Genomic DNA, 18,864 nt, shown 5'->3' on the forward strand with positions numbered 1-18,864 from the left:
AATGTAGGATGCATAATTAAATTTCCCACCTGTGCACATGCGCACACGTGTTCTAGTTCATACGACGTAGTTCTGACGATTTTTCGTTTAAAACTTTTTTAAATTTTTCATCAAATCATGTTGATAAACTAATTTCTAATAATTTTAATCTTTTGGACTAAATCAATTAGAAACAAACCGCTGAAAAGTAAGAAAAAAATTGTGAATAGACCGATCAATTTATACGATGTCCGGTACTGAACATAGTTCACCTGTCACCTGAACAGGTAGATTTCAGCTGTCCAACTACTAATTAGCCTCGATTAAAATTAGAAAGTATTGGATTAGGTGTTGTTTTGATTGTAATTAATCATCATGTCACATTTATGACCGGAAATGTGTTGATGTTAAAGGCAAAAGGTTGGGTCAAAAAGATCGTGAATTATGTAAAAATGACCGAAAAAGCCTTGAAAACTAAAAAGTATATGACCGTTTCATGCTTTGCCCAGCCGGACTTTTATCGGACATTATACTAATGACCGGAATATATGACCGTTTTGGAAGCCCTGGTTTTAACTCAAACACAACAGAGGATAAACAAAATCCTCTCTAGAGGGCAATCAGTGATTTAAAGCCCTGAAAAGTTGAAAAAAAAAATTGACTTCTTTGTGGATCTTGTCTAGATGATCATTTTTGTTATTCAAATTTTTATTTGTCTTTATAATTTTCATCATATAAGGCAAAATGCAAAACAATGTAAAAATCGTTAATAATGAACGATTTCTCCCAATATTTTTTTTTTTATATTCCAGCAATACTGATAGAGTCTTCTGCAGACAAAAGCATGTTTGGCGTACAAATTTTAATCCTGGTACCAATGAGTTTATTTGTCTAAAAACGCATAGCACATGCATTCATAGCTGCAATATTTTATATTGAAATAGAATTTGATTTGGGTACGGATTTAATGAAACAAAACATGTTACTTTGTATGTTATTATTTCCATTATAACCGTTTCAAGTCCAAAGATACATACCTGAATCCAACTGAATTTTGACACACTTGTTAACAGAAGAGTAACCTGTTCTAACCTCAAAAATACATACCTGAACCGGACTGAATCTTGACACACTTGTTGACAGCTGTATTACTTGGTTTGCCTGAGCCCCATGATATAAAGTCTACTGGGGAATTATCAGACCATCTAAAATTGGAGTAATATGGTATTAATGATTTATCAAAAATATCAATCCAATGTACATGAATATAAAGTATTCATTGGGGCAATCAACTCACAATTTATCCTATTACCGGCTTGTAAATTTATCCTATAAACAGCATGTTATATAACCATACTTCTAGACTTGCAATTTTATGTTTCGGAAAGCAGGAAGCAGACATCAGTCAGATCAGAACAGTGCTTACACATAACAACTCGCAAACTTCAAGCTGTATGATAAAATATTTGTTTGAAGGATCGACGAACAAGATAATTGCAATATAGCCCCACTTTAAAAGTTGGAACATAATATGCCATAACCAATGATAGTTGTACATCTCAAGAAAGGAGCAATTTTTACAACATGAAAGCAAGAGACAAAAAGATTGAATGGAAAAGCAGGGATGTAATGTATCAAGTCAGGATTTGATTGCCAAATCAAATATCACAAAACCAAAATTGTTTTCATCTACAATACCTTTACAAAGTTTATTACAATTGTTTTTTACCTGTAGCCTTCATACTGACGATTCAATTTATTCAGACCAATCCACATATCAGACTTTTGATGAATCTAAAAATAACACACATTCATATCACAAAATTATATCAATTATTGTGGATTTATATTTTTGTGGGTTCCAATTTTTTACTTTGTGTTTTTTTCAAACTCTGCATACCAGCCTATATAAAATGTTAACTTTGTTTAATATTTATATTCATGGTTGTAAATTTCAATTATGTTAGTCATTGCTTTCAAGATAATAGTATTACGTACATGGGGGGGACATATACTTGCCTCATATATGCATCATTATCATACAAAGGAACACAACTCTCACGACTAAACTGCAAAACACATACGACCATACAATACATATACATAACAATAGGCAAAAATGAAAAATGAATAAAAGGGCAACAAGTTCGAAAAGGTGACGACAAATAATTCCAATCAGGTTGACAGACTTATTTGTAGTTTGTCGTGCTGCTCATTTTGGTATTTTAAAGTTTCTTTCTAACCATTAACATTTTAGAAATAATGGGCAAAAAGGAATCTAAAAAAATTGTTAAATACATCATTTATGGACAATAACTCCTACAACTTGTTGTCTGACAGTGTTTAAAATAACACAAGGCACATCTCCTAATTCGTTTAAAATAACACAAGGCATATCTCCTAATTCGTTTAAAATAACACAAGGCATATCTCCTCATTCTTTTAAACAAGAGTGCACACGCTGAAATGTCTCGCCTTCTATACTAATCATTGCTATTATGTTGATAGTCCTAAGTATAAAGTTAAGTACAATGGTAGCAATACACATATAGAAGTTTAGTTTCGCATTATGGCCCCTGTGAATTTTTTTTAATATGAAAGTTTTTGTACAATAAAATTGATTTTTAGATAATTGAAGAATAATCTAGCCTTCTTAGTGGGTTTATATGAACATTTAGATAGTTTTTAACATGTTTTATAGGCCATTTATATGATTGACAGTCCGTATTTTCCTATCCGTACCGTTCATAGGTCCATACATTATTGTAGTGTTTATCAACAAAGATTTTGCGCTCGATCTTTTCAATTCAATTTTATGGAAAAACGAGCAGATAAGCATACGATTTTTTTGGGACCACTTGATAGATATAAACATAATGGATTCAGGAAAGGTATTACTGTAATTGATTGAAATTTTCCTTTAGACCAAATTTTGGAGACTTTTGTGACATGTTCACCCCCTTTTTTTGCTATATTTTGTATCTAAGAAATGCAGATTGTTGCCATGGTTACACCCAAGAGGGATTATATTTCACCCTTATGGCCATTAGAAATCAAATCTATGGAAGATTCTCTTTCTATAAGTATATACATGCATAACACACATATAAAGCCTTCTTTGTTAGACAGGAGAAGAAAGAGGGTGTTTAAAAATTATGAGTGTCAATTTTAAGTTTTTTTCCTAACTGTGTATTGCTACCTAAAGCTAAGCTTTATTACAACTGTCACATAAACTTAACATTAACCAAGATAACTAAACAAAGATCAATGAACCTTGAAAAAGAGGTCCAGGTCAGATGAACCATGCCAGGCAGACAGGTACAGACTAACAATGCTTCTATACAGGGTTTCCGCTGGCGGTCGCCATTTTCGCAATTTGCGAAAAAATAATAATTGTGGCGATAAAAATTCGTCATTTGCGAAAGAATTTGGCGAAAGAAATATATATAACATTTATTTTCCTCCATCTTGTTTATTTACTTTTTTCGAGTTTCTCGGACTTTACCGGATCAGACTATACTCGGAATTTACCTTGACCTCATTAAGATTTGGACAGAAAATCAATAATCAGCTGATCGCATTTTATAGCTATCGACAACAAAGGACTGACAAATTAATAAAGGTGTTGATTGAATTGTTTGACAACATGATATGGTTAAATGGCTTCCACTATAAAATGTCACATACATAATTTATTTACCACTTTGTGACGCACGTGTTTGAAGCAAATTTTTGACGTCTCCTCTCCTTTTACAGATAGTTTAGAAAAGAAAGCTGTTGTGACGAAAAATGTTCAAAACCAAGAAAAATCTCCGATTTAAACTTTAATTATCCATTTACTTAATATAGGTAATTGATTAGGGAGACTACTTTAAAGTCGTTTGAGTGACACACGTCACGGTTTCAAGCATAGTTTTACGTCTCAACTTTTTCATTTATGATGGTCAAGAAAAGAAAACTGTCGTTTAATATGAAGACATATATCCAAAAGGTTGGGAACAACCCCTCGAATGAGAGTATAAACTATCCCTTCAAGGTAATGACTACACATGAAATGAGGGATCAATTGCATGTGATAAAAACTTTTGTTTTGTTGTAAAAACCACTTCTTAGTACAAAAGGGCGAAATCATCTTATTTAAGGGAAGGAAAGGGGGGGGGGGGGGGGGGGTAGGAAAAAAAGATAAATTTTAAACTAAAAATATATTGATGTTACTTGGCGAAAAAAATAATAAAGTGGCGAAAAATATATTTTTTTGGCGAAAGAGGTGGCGAAAAAAATAATTGACCCAGGGGAAACCCTGCTTCTATACAACATATATAGTTGACACATTACTTATAATTTAAGAAAAATAGACCAAAACACAAAAACTTAACACTGTGCAATGAACCGTGAAAATGAGGTCACGGTTAAATAAAACCTGCTTGACTGACATAAAGATCATAAAATATTTCCATACACCAAATATAGTTGACCTATGGCATATAGCATTTGATAAAAAAACCAAAACTCAAAAACTTAACTTTGACCACTGAACCATGAAAATGAGGTCAAGGTCACATGACATCTGCCCGCTAGACATGTACACTTAACAATCATTCCATACAACAAACATAGTAGACCTATTGCATATGGTATGAGAAAAACGGACCAAAACACAAAAATTTAACTATAACCACTGAACCATGAAAATGACGTCAAGGTCAGATGACACCTGCCAGTTGGACATGTACACCTTACAGTCCTTCCATACACCGAATATACTAGCCCTATTGCTTATAGTATCTGAGATATGGACTTGACCACCAAAACTTAACCTTGTTCACTGATCCATGAAATGAGGTCGAGGTCAAGTGAAAACTGTCTGACAGACACGAGGACCTTGCAAGGTACGCACATATCAAATATAGTTATCCTATTACTTATAATAAGAGAGAATTCAACATTACAAAAAATTTGAACTTTTCAAGTGGTCACTGAACCATGAAAATGAGGTCAAGGACATTGGACATGTGACTGACGGAAACTTCGTAACATGAAGCATCTATATACAAAGTATGAAGCATCCAGGTCTTCCACCTTCTAAAATATAAAGCTTTTAAGAAGTGAGCTAACGCCACCGCCATAGCCGCATCCCTATGTCGAGCTTTCTGCAACAAAAGTTGCAGGCTCAACAAAAACACAAGGCATATCTCCTCATTCGTTTAAAATAACACAAGGCATATTTCCTCATTCGTTTAAAAAACACAAGGCATATCTCCTCATTCGTTTAAAATAACACAAGGCATATTTCCTCATTCGTTTAAAAAACACAAGGCATATCTCCTCATTCGTTTAAAATAACACAAGGCTTATGTCCTCATTCGTTTAAAAAACACAAGGCATATCTCCTCATTCGTTTAAAATAACACAAGGCTTATGTCCTCATTCGTATGAAATAACACAAGGCATATTTCCTCATTCTCAACATTTTCAAGATGATAGCCAAACATTGCATTTTATCCCCGATGTTCCTTTTTTTAGACATGTCCATCATCTTTGTCTGCAGGTAAGTGTTCAGACACCTGTACTTTTGGGCCAGGTGAGCTAAAAATGGTTAAATATCATCATCATAGGGCAATGATTTTAACAAGAAGGTGTCCGACGATTATCACCACTGGTCTTGCAGTACAATTTCGAAATGGTTATAAAGAAACTGATCTCTCTGGTCTGTACAATCATTTACAAAACACAAACAACACTTATATTTAAACATTTATATGTATGAGAAATTCCTGATGTAAAACTGAATAAATACTTATATCTATTTAAAAAGACATGCTGGGTGTAATTTAATTTAATATTTCAATATTGTACATAATTTTGTCACATAATCAAATCAATGTATTAAACTATAATAAACATATTTGTATTGTATAGTTAAATATATAACACTGTGTTGAACATAAATCTTACTTGTTCTAATAACCAATTACTTTCATGCTGGGAATGTATGCTGAGTAAGCTGGATTTTTTTTCATAACACAACTTTGACGCCTCTTTGAAATTCTTCGAATCAAATTTTTTTATGAAGTAACAATATCCATCAAAATATAGCCAATCACTTTCACTATCACAATATTCTGCAAGTAGAACAATAACCTTAAAATTCATAAACAACTCTTTTTCAGTAATACATACAAAAAACAAGAAATTACAAATAACATAGAAGATAAATACCTGTGGGTAAGAAATTAGAATCCTGTCAGAATCCTTTTTATTTTCCCTCAATTTTTGTTCAAGTTTCAAATCAAGTTTTTGTTTTATAAAATCATATTCGCATGGAATTAGTGCCTATATAGAATACCGAGCTAACACAATCAGGTTTCAGTTTACTCCAAATTTGAATATTCTTTTAACTATTAAAAATACTTGTACACAATACTTACCTTTAGTGTATGTGTCATTTGGTTCTATCAATGGCATCCCTGAAAAATAAAATTTGAATTGTACTAAGGGGGAACTGCAACTTCAGGGCTGTAAATTGCCTGCCCTGTAGGGGGAGGCAGTTTATTATCGCCGAGCGGAACGAGGCAAATTTTTTTTGGACCCATTCCATGCAGAAAAGGATATTTTTTCAGGCCTTTTCCTTGTATGCAATGTACCTCCCAAGAATACACGACTTGTTAATTTTTTTGTTACATTTCAATAAATATGCGCCTGGAATATATTAAAAATAGTTATAAAACAGAGTTAGATAACGTGTCCTGGTAGAGTAAGATTTGTTTTCGCTTTATCCTGCTTTATGACTCTTTACAAGCTAGTTTTACTTAAGTTTAGGGAAAATTTTGCAAAGACTTAAAATGAAAGCCCCCTGAAGTTGGTAGTTTTTTGTGGTTTATCCGGTTATTTGGCTGTCCAAATCGAACTAATTTTGACTTCGTTTCAAAGACACAATTTTCAAACCTTAAAATGAAAATGCATACTCAATAACTCATAATTTTATCTATCAAGTTCAAATTATTAAAATGTAACAATGTTTGTATACACCAAAAAGTTTTATTCTGACTTTGTCAAATGCTTAGGTGATTTTTTTCTGACTGGACAAATCCCATCTTTTTAGCACTTCTATGCATTCAATATTGCCAACATTGTCACTTCTATGTATGCAGATGCAATAGTATTTGGTGGGAAAATTTTAAGTGTGCAAAGGAGTTGAGTTGGGTACCGACCGTCAGCAGGGTTTAAGAACATCAGTTCGACCTGTTAGTCAAATGTGTTTTGTTAAAATATACTTTTCACTTTTTTGGTTCCTTTGGAAAATTTTGTTTGTGCTGTATGTAGACCCTTCTACAACGAAATTTGTTTTACATGCACACATATAAAAATTGCAATATTTATCCAACGCAATCATAGGTTTGAACGTAGTTTTCAATTTAGACTTGTATATATTTTTTTTGTTTGGGCTTGTGTAATATTTTCCCTCCAGTTTATATGATCTGTTCATCCTATTTTGACTCTTTAAATTTAGGAGTTTATCCTAAATTGAGGTAAATTATATGGCCTTCCAGATACCTTTTTCGATTCCTAACATCACAGAAGAGATATTTATTATCGAAATCTGGATCTGATGTACAAAAAAATTGTTTGCAGCTCATGTTTGTGGTCTAACATCTTTACCACAAGTTTATTGTTTTCTGTTTAGTATTAAATTAATATTAAGATCCATTTTATTACATCGTGTTATCAATTTATTTGGCAATCGCCAATGGCAGTCAGCAGGGTTTAAGAACATCAGTTGTTCAACCTGTTAGTCAAATGCGTTTTGTTAAAATATCCTTTTTTACTTTTTTGGTCTTTTGGAAAATGTTGTTTGTGCTGTATTCAGACCCTTCTACAACGAAATTTGTTTAACATGCACACGCATAAAAATTGCGGTTTTTATCCAACGCAATCATTGGTTTGAATGTAGTTTTCAATTATATAAGTGCCTATAAATAGCAGCACATGACATACAAATCTATGAGAGTGTGGATTAATCAGTACCTAGATTAATTCAATTACACAAATAAAATTATAGCTTGCCTAACAATGTAATTTTAACACACTATTTAGTATGTTAATATTAGAATGTTTAAAATATTTACAAAATGATAAAAATAAACGCAATATTTTACAAACTAGCTTTATCAGGCGTGCATCTATCCTGGTAAAATCGGATGTAGATGATAAGAAACTTTTGCAGCTCAATGTATATGTTGCACTTGAATTTAGCTGCCTTGAAAATAATACATAATTTGGATGAAGTTCAAGATTATTTACAAAATTGGTAGTTGGAGTTAGCAATGTTCACTGGCAAATATTACAGGATAAAAAGGACGATGCTGTGTATTAAATTATTCTTTATCTTTCCTGTATCTTTTTTGGTCTTTTTCGTTAAGACCATCAGGTTCTAAAGTGTTGAGCAGGTGGATCCAAAAGTTTTCTCTTCCCTTCTCGCCGTGGTGTCCCACTCAGTGTTGACTTCTATGATTTGGAAAGTTTCATTACCAAAAGGATGTTTCTTTGAATGAAGATGTCTTGTGAGAGGACAGTTTTTGTTGGTTTTGTACCATGAACGATGGTCATTGATCCGAATATTAAATTTGTCCATTGTTTTTCCCACATACTTAATGCCACAAGTGTCACATGTTAATATATAAATTGAGTTCTCCGTTTTACAGTTGGAATTTGAGTAGATGGTATAATTTTGTTTAGTAAGAGAGCTGATGAAAGAACTGCTTGTATTAGCAGCTTTACAACACAAGCAATTCCTTCGACCCCATTGTTTGTAGCAACCGGGAGGTGGAGTAGGCTGCTTTGCTAATACAGATGTCACTAATTTGTCACAGATGTTTTTATGTCTTCTTAAGGCCATGACTAGTGGTGAGGAAAATACTTTCTTTAGATTTTAATAATTTTTCTATAATTTTCTAATGCTTCTGAACAATGGATGACACATTTTTAAAATCAGGATGGTAAGTGAGTACAAGAGGTGTTCTGTTAACTGCTTTATTCTTATCTTTGTACTCTAGAAGTTCTTGGCGACTAGTTCTATATATATATATATATATATATATATATATATATATCAGTCTAAAGATTTGCACAACGGTACTGATATAAGATGTTATTATATGAAAATGTTGTTATTAAATCGTGTTGACAAATATTTCGGCTCAACAAATGGCCTTCTTCAAATATTTGTCAACACGATTGCAAATCTTTAGACTGATATAATTTTTTCCTTATCTGCATAGTATCGCCTATTCTAGACGATCCGGTACATAGTAAATTTGCTGGTTGGTCTTTTTTATAGACTTTTATATATATATATATATTTATATACAACTCGTCTAAACATCAACCCAACAAGTGTAAGATCTGTAAATTTGCTTTCGCAAATTTTTGGTTCTTCCCTCGCCGGGATTCGAACCCATGCTACTGTGATATTGTGACACCAAATCGCCTGCACTGCAGCCGTCCCGCTAGACCACACGACCACCTGGGCTCTACTACAATAGAGCTTTCGCTGGCTGTGTGTTACCTTTCCTTGTCAGTTTTAATCTAGCGGCGTAATACAGTACATGATATATAAGGCATGAAGATGTTATTGTTACAGATCAGCTAAATTATCTATAGTAAAGGATCCTACAAATTAATGTAATATACAGTCACAGAAAATAATTATATTTATATGTGTGACCATTTTTTTTTTTTTTATTACCTTTTTGAATTTTGCAAACAAAGGATTTAACTTTGTAACAATTGTCATCATTCCATCCACTGTTATATCTATTCAGCATACCACAATCTTCTTGTTGATATTTATCGTTGGGTTCATTTGGTCCCCACATCATGAAGTCTACTGGGGATCCATCAGACCACTCAAAACCTAAATATTTAAAAAGGCAATAATTAAATCAACAGCTTGACATTTTCATGCTAACCTTTTACAGACCAAAATATATTGATGGTAAATTATGATTGATTAAATATGGAACCCTTTGAATACTCTCAACCAAGTTCTGCAGATTGATTATTTTAAATCATTTATACAAAATTTCTTGGATTTTGTGGGAATAGCTCAATACAGGAAAATAAATGAATAGATAGTTATTTTCGTTTGTAAATAAATATTCAAATATTACTTGTCTCTTGTATGTAAAACTATGGTTGTCCTTCAACTAAAAGTAAATTAGAAAACTGAAAATATAAATCAATGTTAAAGGAATTAAAAGTCAACTTACCATTTTCTGAATCTCTATCATTTAAACCAACCCACACGTCACCATAGTTACGGTAACTAAAAATATTAACAAATTATAGTAAGTTTTGTAAGACAGCACATTTACAAACACAAATTTATTTGTGCTTATCCGAAAATTATTTGGATTCAGGTTACTAAATATATACATTTTACTATTTAACTATACTTAATTCAAATTTATTGATTCATTGTTTTGTTATTTACCAACCAGTAACAATTATTTCATGCATATTGAGGACCAGATCAAATTAAAATACAAATAATACGTAGGCTCTGTAATAGGTTCTGTCTGTGATGAAGGTTCTTGAGTAAAAGTGGTATTTCATCTTTAATTGAATTAGAGTTCATTGCTTTAAATTGAAATAAAAAGAAAACTTCCAAAAGTTAGCAGGTTGTAAGAAAACAAACAACAACAAACACTGTTTTGATATTACAGCTAATTTCCTACTGCTTGTAGAGTAAAACTTTGGCTGGCTTGCTTGCTTGGTTTGTAAAACGTTAGCTCAAGCATTGAAATTTAGATTGAAACCTGCAAACAATATAGACAGGCATTATTACACAAGTATATATTATATTTCAATTTGATTAACAGTTATCCCAATTACAATTGTCAATATACAAACAAAGCAAGCAAGCTAACCAAACCCTTACCCTGCATGCATTAAGAAGTTAGCTGTAATGAAACCCCATACGGTAAAATCAGCTATACAATGATCCGACATGAAAACTGTAAAACAATTCAAACAAGACAACTATAGAGGCGCTATTTATAACAATCTAATTTGCGAGAAAAAACAAATATAACAGAAATGAACAACAACCACTGAATAACAGGCTCCCGACAAGGGACAAGCACAATTTGTAAATTCTCTTGGACCAAATAAAAATATATATAGGGTTCCAGTTACATCCTTTTCAAAAAGGGTTCGTAGGTCAGCATTTGTTTCAAATTTTTTATTTTGGTTTGTCAAAATCTGCACAAAAATTGTGTTTACAAAAATTGATTCTAGCTATTATACACGCCCCTATACTGGAAGTTAGCCATTTTACAATGTGTTTGGTTGTAAAATAAAGAGTCATGTTACTTTTTCAGTTTTGGTGCATTCTGTTATAAATTATTGCATTTTAGCCATAATGGATACTAATCTGATAGAATTCAGATGACAGCAATCTATGTAGCTATATTAACTACTGTTAAAATTGAAGTGGTCAAATTTCAATTTTTTCATGGCTAACTTTATTGACCATACAAAGTATGATGAAATACTTGTCAAGAATATTAATTTGTATGTTCAATTGAATATTGCATTAACATAAACAACTATATTTATGACCAGGTTCAGGGGCGGGTCCAGGAATTTAGAAAGGGGGGGCAAAGTTTTTAAAGATCACCGAGCGGAGGGAGCTGAAAAAAAATTTGGGACCTTTTTGGGGCTAAAAAAACATAAAATAAGTGTAAAATGACTTAAATAGATCCTTTAAATATAAAAACGACTTCCGACCTTTATGTTGGAAAAAACGACCTGCGACCTGTACATTTCCCTTAAAAACGACCTCGCCACGAATATAAAAGCGACCATGCGACCTGAGGGGGATACCCTGTGGGAGCCTCACACATATATTTTTATTTGGCCTTATATAGAATAAATGAAAATTAGTACATGTACTATATCCCCAATAATCTTCTTTCAGTGGCTATGATTTCTATAAGAAGTCAACAATTGCGAGCATGCTGACTTATACCTATTGGGTATAATAGTGGTTGGATATCAAAAGGTTTCACAGTTGTCTTTCACTAGGTAGGAATAATTGTCTTTATTGTAGTTTTAAAATCTAAACAAGAATGTGTCCCCAGTACACGAATGCCCCACTCGCACTATTATTTTCTATGTTCAGTGGACCGTAAAATTGGGGTAAACCCTCTAATTTGGCATTAAAATTAAAAAGATCATGTCATAGGGAACATGTATACTAAGTTTGAAGTCGATTGGACTTCATCTTCATCAAAAACTACCTTGACCAAAAACTAACCTGAAGCGGGACAGACGGACGAACGGACCCACAGACCAGAAAACATAATGCCCCTTATATCGTAGGTGGGGCATAAAAAGAAAAATAGTAAGAAAGGAAGTTAGAAACTGCATATTTATATTTATATTACCCAATCATTCTGTTTTTCATAAAGTTATTTTCTTCACCACTGTGAATACTAGCTAAATCAGCTCCTCTCTCCCGACAGAAGTCACGGCTTTTCATCCAAGTTCTTTTTGCTCCATTCTCATTAATATTCTTTAACAAAAAACAAAAAAAACATTTTAGGTATCAAAACAAACACTTACCATGTCATTATTTACAATGACTGTGATCTTCTTTCCAGTGCAAACTGTAGGACTTGTAGAAAAGACTGAAACACTATTCATATTCAAGTTCAAAAGGTAATAGTTTTTCAGACTAGAAAAGTCTTTATAAATATAAAGTTTACAACTTCACTTGAAATTGATTGTGTAAAAAATAATAAAGAGTTTATTACCATTTTGATTATTGTAAGAAAGAAGTTTAGGTATAGGAAACTTAAAAAATCACATAGTTCATCTCCTGTAGGCAAAGGATTTCAAGTGTGGTTGAACTTTGTCAGGCTATTTTCAATGATTTATGGATACACATGCCGTGTGACTCTTGAGTACAGAAGTGATCTCCATGGGTTTATTTCAATCACTATTTACCTAATTTTTATCTGAAGCAGCCATTTTGATCTGAATGGATCTTAAAAGACTGAACAATAAATTATCAAGTCATTTTCAGTCTTTCTGTCCATATTTCGACTTATTCACTTCAGTAAATGTGTAACTTCAGACAATTTGCTGGCCGACTATTTTAGGGCTGTGTCAAGTCTATATTCAGGTATTTTATTAGTTGTTCTTTACCAGTATACATCACTATATATCATACTGTTTTTGATGAAAGCTACTGTACAGTAAAGAATTGACTGCAAGCCAATAAGTAAATTTGGCCTATATAATAATCCAGTATGTTAAGCATTCTCAATGTTCTTGTAAAAGACATTTTTACAAATTAGATTTATGATAATTTATTCATCATCAACAATCAGCTCAACTATTGCACACCAATTATATGGAAAGCACTTAACTTGTAATTGATGAGTTTACTTCCAAGTTCAGTAGCAAATATTTATGCATACCAGAACAAATTAACTTGATTTCTTAAACCTCAAAATGTGGTGGACGTAGATATGGGTGTATGAAAGAAAGAAAATAGCAATGTAGATAACTATTTAAAACATGCATCAGGATTTAATCTACCTTGTAACAATAACCATTAAACTCTAACCAAGTTGAAGGACAGAATACAGGCGCTATTGTGGTAGTTGTAGTTGTAGGTGTAGTGTAACCTTCTCTGGGATATTCACAAATGTATGACTTTTCAAATGAACAGTTTTTTGTTTCCCATAATCCTATAGGATGGGTTGCTGTCATGGCAACACACATAGCATCTTCATCAATACTCCCTGAAATAAATGTGTCCATATTTTGACCATGTCTTAATATCAATACAGATTGACACAACACTTGAAAGGATGGCTAAAATATAAAATTTTGTCTTATCACAGGTTTTATTAACATACACGAGATTATGTATTTTACTTGACTTTAAAACTGTTCTGCTAATTGAACATTAGTCTCAATTAAGCTGTCATTAGAACATAATTTGACATTAAATTCTTATTAATAAGACAAAATCTCCAGTCAATTCTATGGTTGAAAACAATTGAAACAATTCAGCATAAAGCATTTCAGTGTAATAGGAATACAATTACTGTTTTTGAAGATTTGTTGCTGTCAACAGCATTTATGTCTATCAAATGAATTCTACTACAATGAATGCAGACACACAAAAAATACCACCTTCAATGCAGGCACACACGTAATACCAAATTCAATGCAGACAAACAAGGAACACAACATTCAATACAAACAAACAAATAAACCTTTTTTTAAATGCAGTCAAACAATTAAGACTACCTGTATGACTCCTGGACCAAGCTGTATATGATACTGGAAGACCACTAGTCCATGACACCATGGCACCAGAGTTCACATCCTGGGTAAGACCAACCCAATAGTGTCCAGATTTACCAGCTATCTGACTGGCTAAAAACAACTGGGTGTACCTAAATCATAATGAATAAAACTTATGGTAAGAACATTAGTGGAAAAAATCATTTAGTGATAATTATTGCTATTTTGTGCATTTTTCCTTTGATCTTTGTGATAATTTTTCATATCATACCTAACTTGAGATGGAAAATTATCCCTAGAAGCTAAGAAGGCAAGTGGCGTTGCTAATGAAATTGACAACGTCGTCAAAGGTAAAATAACAATAAACAGATTATCATTGGTCATCTCAACTCGATTGCTTTTCTTGCTTTCTCCGTACTGGCTCAAGCGAGAAAAACAATCTTGTTGAGATGATCAACAATCATCTATAAATAAAACATACAAAAAATGAAATATTCTATTAAAGTCTGTTTAGATCAAAACCAGTTCCTAATACATCATTTATCTTTGTGAGATGTCAATTAGGTCATGTAGAGTTACTTAATGTATGCCATTTTTTTTTTTGTCATACCTTTATTATATCATGAAGAGTAACTTGTTTGCCATTATTTTTGGTCAGCAGTCCATCTTGATCATAACTTAAGATAATACACCATTTATTTTGTCAGATCTTCATTTTGATCACGAGCAGTTACTTCACTAACTTATGTCAATTATTTTTGTGTGATGTCCAGTTGGATCTTGAGCAGTTACTAATATGCCATTTATTTGGTCATAAGTCAATTTTGATCATAACCAGTAACTGGTATGCATTAATTTTTTGTCAAATGTCCATTTTTCATCACTATCAGATTCCAATACACCATTATTTTTTATTTTGTCCATTCAATTGCGACCTTGTTTTTAGCTCTGTCAATTGATGCTAAAATACAAAATAAGCACGGCTGATAATTGTTATTTACATTTTAGCTACTAATGCCAGATGTCAAGAGATAAATATTAAATTTGAGTTGCATTTTCTTGCAAATAAAAAAACCCAACAGATTTACTTACAAATTGTTTATTGTTGCCAGATGCCCATATTGGACTTGAGCACAAACACTCTCTGCTGTTGCCCAATCGGTGGTTTCATCATTGAATCCATAGCAGTAAGCATCATAACCAATGGTATTCTGTAAATAAACAAGATTTAATTAATTTATTTTTTTAACATTACCATTGCCTGGCAATCTCATTAACATGTTCTCCGAATCTTTTATAATTATACATGACTAGGTAGGTGCTCAAAGGGGAAAAAGGGATGAGTTTATGTATTTGCGATTGGAAACCAAAATTTTTGATTTGATCAGCTTCTCATTAACTGTACCTACAACAGGACATGCAGCTTCTGCTTCCAAGTAAAACTATGAATAAAATAATGATATTTATCGCTTTTTTTCAAAATTTTCCTTTGATCTTAATACCGACTGAAAATTTCCTTAAACTCAGCACAGTAGAGTGATGTGAAAAATTATCGCTAGAAGCTAAGGGCACACATAGTGTTATCAATAATATTTACATCGTCACAGGTCAAATAGCGATAAACAGATTATCATTGGTCATCTCAACGAGAATGCTTTTCTCACTTAAGCAGTACAATCTTGGAGAGATGACAAATGACAATTTATAAGTATTATGCAGTGTATCTTCAATAATTTCGACTGGATGAAGTCTGTCGTTAATTCATTGGTTAACAATTTGAGTCATTGGTGCAGCTGCATTCTGGACTGTTGAATCTCCAATCAATGGTCACAAATCGTTAAATACAGTACTGATATTGCTTTATTGTGGATGACATTTTTAAAAAAAACTTACATTGACGCAACCTATCGCTAGTGGTGACTGTGTAACTTCATTTAAAACTTGCTTCCTCTTCTTACAAATAAATCCTGCATTGGCCATTTCACAAGGAACATCATTCCATTTACCATTCTGTGAGATAAACAAATTGATGAATTTATGAGTCTCTAAACAAAAGGAGATATGTTCATGTGAAAGGGGGGAGGGTGTATAAATATCAATGTGTAATAAAGATATAAGAACTAGTTACCTTGTTTAACTTTAAACAAAAGGATAGGGGTAAAATATCAATATTGATGAGACAGCAATGCAACAACATAATATAACAACTTGAAACATCTTAAAGTCATCATACAGTTTTCAATAATGAACAAGTGTCCAATTTAAGTGGCAAGAAGTCTCATAATTCTATAACCTAATTTAAGATAAATTCTGTAGTACTTTTACTCAACATTATTATAGTTTTGTTTCATTGATACTAGCTCAAAAACTTAAAGAAAGATATGTCAATAACTTTAGAAAGCCTTTGGATGATTTACAAATTTCTAGACATTCAAGCTTTCAAATAGCTTACAAAAAAGATTTCAAACTAAATGATTTGCATTTACTGTACATGTAGATCTTCAAATGATTTAAATGACCATACAAACTTTCAATTGACTTGTAAATGATAGTCAATACCAAATGATTTGCAATGAGCAAATGACTATACATCTGTACAGACCTTCAGAAGCATAATAACACAATCCTCCCTCGTCTCTCCATTCCAATTGTTGGGTTCAGTTTTAGCCCACTTTGTATATTTGACAGTGCTATCATCTGACCATTTAAAATTCATCTGGAATCCAGTGTCACTAAATCCAATCCACAATCCACCATAGATGGCTTAAATTAGAAAAAAAAAAAAAATTTAAAAGCCTGTTTTACCATTTTCTTTATATTCTGCATTAAAAACACTACACCGGAAATGAAAAGACATGGTGTAGCAATTCATGCCACAAAATAAACACACACACAGACTTAAAATAACTCGGAAAGCAAAGAAACAGCTCTGGTCTTCATTTCAAAGTTGATTTTGTTCTACCTTTTAACATTTAAAGAACAAAACAGAAATTGCTAATTAGTTTAAAAAGAACTCGACAATCAGGAGTAACTTTTTCTTGTCTAGTCTGGTTTCGTTCCTGATAAATTTTGTTTAATTTTGCCCCAATAACTTGATAAAAAAAACATCAATAAAATCAGCATATCATACATTTCTAGTAAGCAAAAAAAATCACAATTATGGTTTTGGACAGGCAAGCTGAAAAATATCAATAATACAGTTATTTCATTCATGGATTACAAAACAGTTGATTCACAAGTCCCATTAATTCTGATGGAAGGTTGATTCATGGCAGATTTAAATTGCATCAGCACACATGGGTTTTGCTATAGTTTATCATTTATATAAAAGCATACAACATTACCTGAATCACATGTTCCACATGACAATGGACAATTCTTCAACATATAAGATGGGTTTTTGTAACATTCACCAACACTAGCCCAGTGGTCACACTCTACAGAGTAATGGATATTTTTGCAATCCCGTATACAGTAATTACAGCTCTTATGACATGACCTTGCCATCCATACTGGGTTCTTCTGACATTCTCCTTGATCTCTCCATTTATCACACTGAGTATCATTGGAATGCATGTTGTAACAATGAGCTAAAAATAGAAATCAATAAATAGATTATAGCCTCAAAGTCATCAATTGCCCATTCATATTGTAATTCCCTTTCATTAACTCCATCACACGAAAAAAAATCTGTGTGTGTGCTACATGTTGTGTTGTTTACTGATGTTTGCTATTTGATCGTTTTTTTGTTGTTGTTGTCATGGCATTGTCAGTTTCTTTTCAGCTAGTTTGAATGTGCCTTTGGTATCTTTCATCCCTTTCAGATAAAGTTTTAAAGATCCTTTGACACAACCTTGCAATCTATACAAGATTTTTCTAACAATCTCATTAGCTGAATCTGTTAATCTATCACATTGAGTACCATGTATTAGGTTAATTTGACATCTGCTTTTTATTTGCATTTAAGAGCCAGTCTGTGATAAAACCATGCAAAATGGTCCAAATCCAAAATATTCCAATCAAGCTGATATTTTGTATTTTAGATACCTTATATGTAATAACTATTTGTGCAAAATATTTTGAAAAAATATTCAGCCATTATTTGTGTATGCCGAACATTCGAAAATTGTCCATTTCTGTACTGACAAATGGCCATTTTAAGCCTATTTTAGGGTATTTTGACCTGATTTTTTTTGTTTTATAGAAAAAAATTAGCTTAATGATAACATATATCTTAACAAACAACTTTAAATGAAAGGAAATTATGATAATTTAAAAAGTTGTGAGATTTCTCAATACCCCTACTGACAGGTTGAAATTGCATGGTTTTGAAAAAGTGCTGATTCAGCAAAATTTGTATATTTTCAAAGGCTTGAATCTTGTAAGATCATGTTTTATTTTCAATAAAATGTAATATTTCATGAATCTTATATATTCATCTACAAAATGCTAGAAAATGGTGCTCGGCAAATGATACCTTATTACGATAAAATAATAATTAAAGATAGGCGTGATGGCCATTTTGCCGATTTTTTGATTTTTTTATCTGTTTCAATAGAA

The 18,864-nt window shown here is 32.2% G+C and overlaps 1 protein-coding gene across 4 annotated transcripts in view; it reads right to left on the reverse strand.

Moving 5' to 3' along the window:
* Positions 1-18,864, reverse strand: part of LOC139523719 (macrophage mannose receptor 1-like) — a 79,344-nt gene that overhangs the window by 20,577 nt on the left and 39,903 nt on the right. For all 4 annotated transcript variants that reach the window (XM_071317941.1, XM_071317943.1, XM_071317942.1 and 1 more), the window contains 13 exons: positions 17,649-17,894; positions 16,907-17,067; positions 16,198-16,314; positions 15,397-15,515; positions 14,308-14,456; positions 13,588-13,793; positions 12,429-12,556; positions 10,248-10,303; positions 9,725-9,892; positions 6,408-6,446; positions 5,935-6,101; positions 1,709-1,773; positions 1,087-1,184 (listed from right to left, as the gene is read on the reverse strand). In XM_071317941.1, coding sequence (XP_071174042.1) covers positions 1,087-1,184; positions 1,709-1,773; positions 5,935-6,101; positions 6,408-6,446; positions 9,725-9,892; positions 10,248-10,303; positions 12,429-12,556; positions 13,588-13,793; positions 14,308-14,456; positions 15,397-15,515; positions 16,198-16,314; positions 16,907-17,067; positions 17,649-17,894 — 1,719 coding nt within the window. The remainder of the gene's footprint in view (positions 1-1,086; positions 1,185-1,708; positions 1,774-5,934; positions 6,102-6,407; positions 6,447-9,724; positions 9,893-10,247; positions 10,304-12,428; positions 12,557-13,587; positions 13,794-14,307; positions 14,457-15,396; positions 15,516-16,197; positions 16,315-16,906; positions 17,068-17,648; positions 17,895-18,864) is intronic.

The sequence above is a fragment of the Mytilus edulis genome, chromosome 5 (genome assembly GCF_963676685.1).
Source record: "Mytilus edulis chromosome 5, xbMytEdul2.2, whole genome shotgun sequence".
NCBI lineage: Eukaryota > Metazoa > Mollusca > Bivalvia > Mytilida > Mytilidae > Mytilus > Mytilus edulis.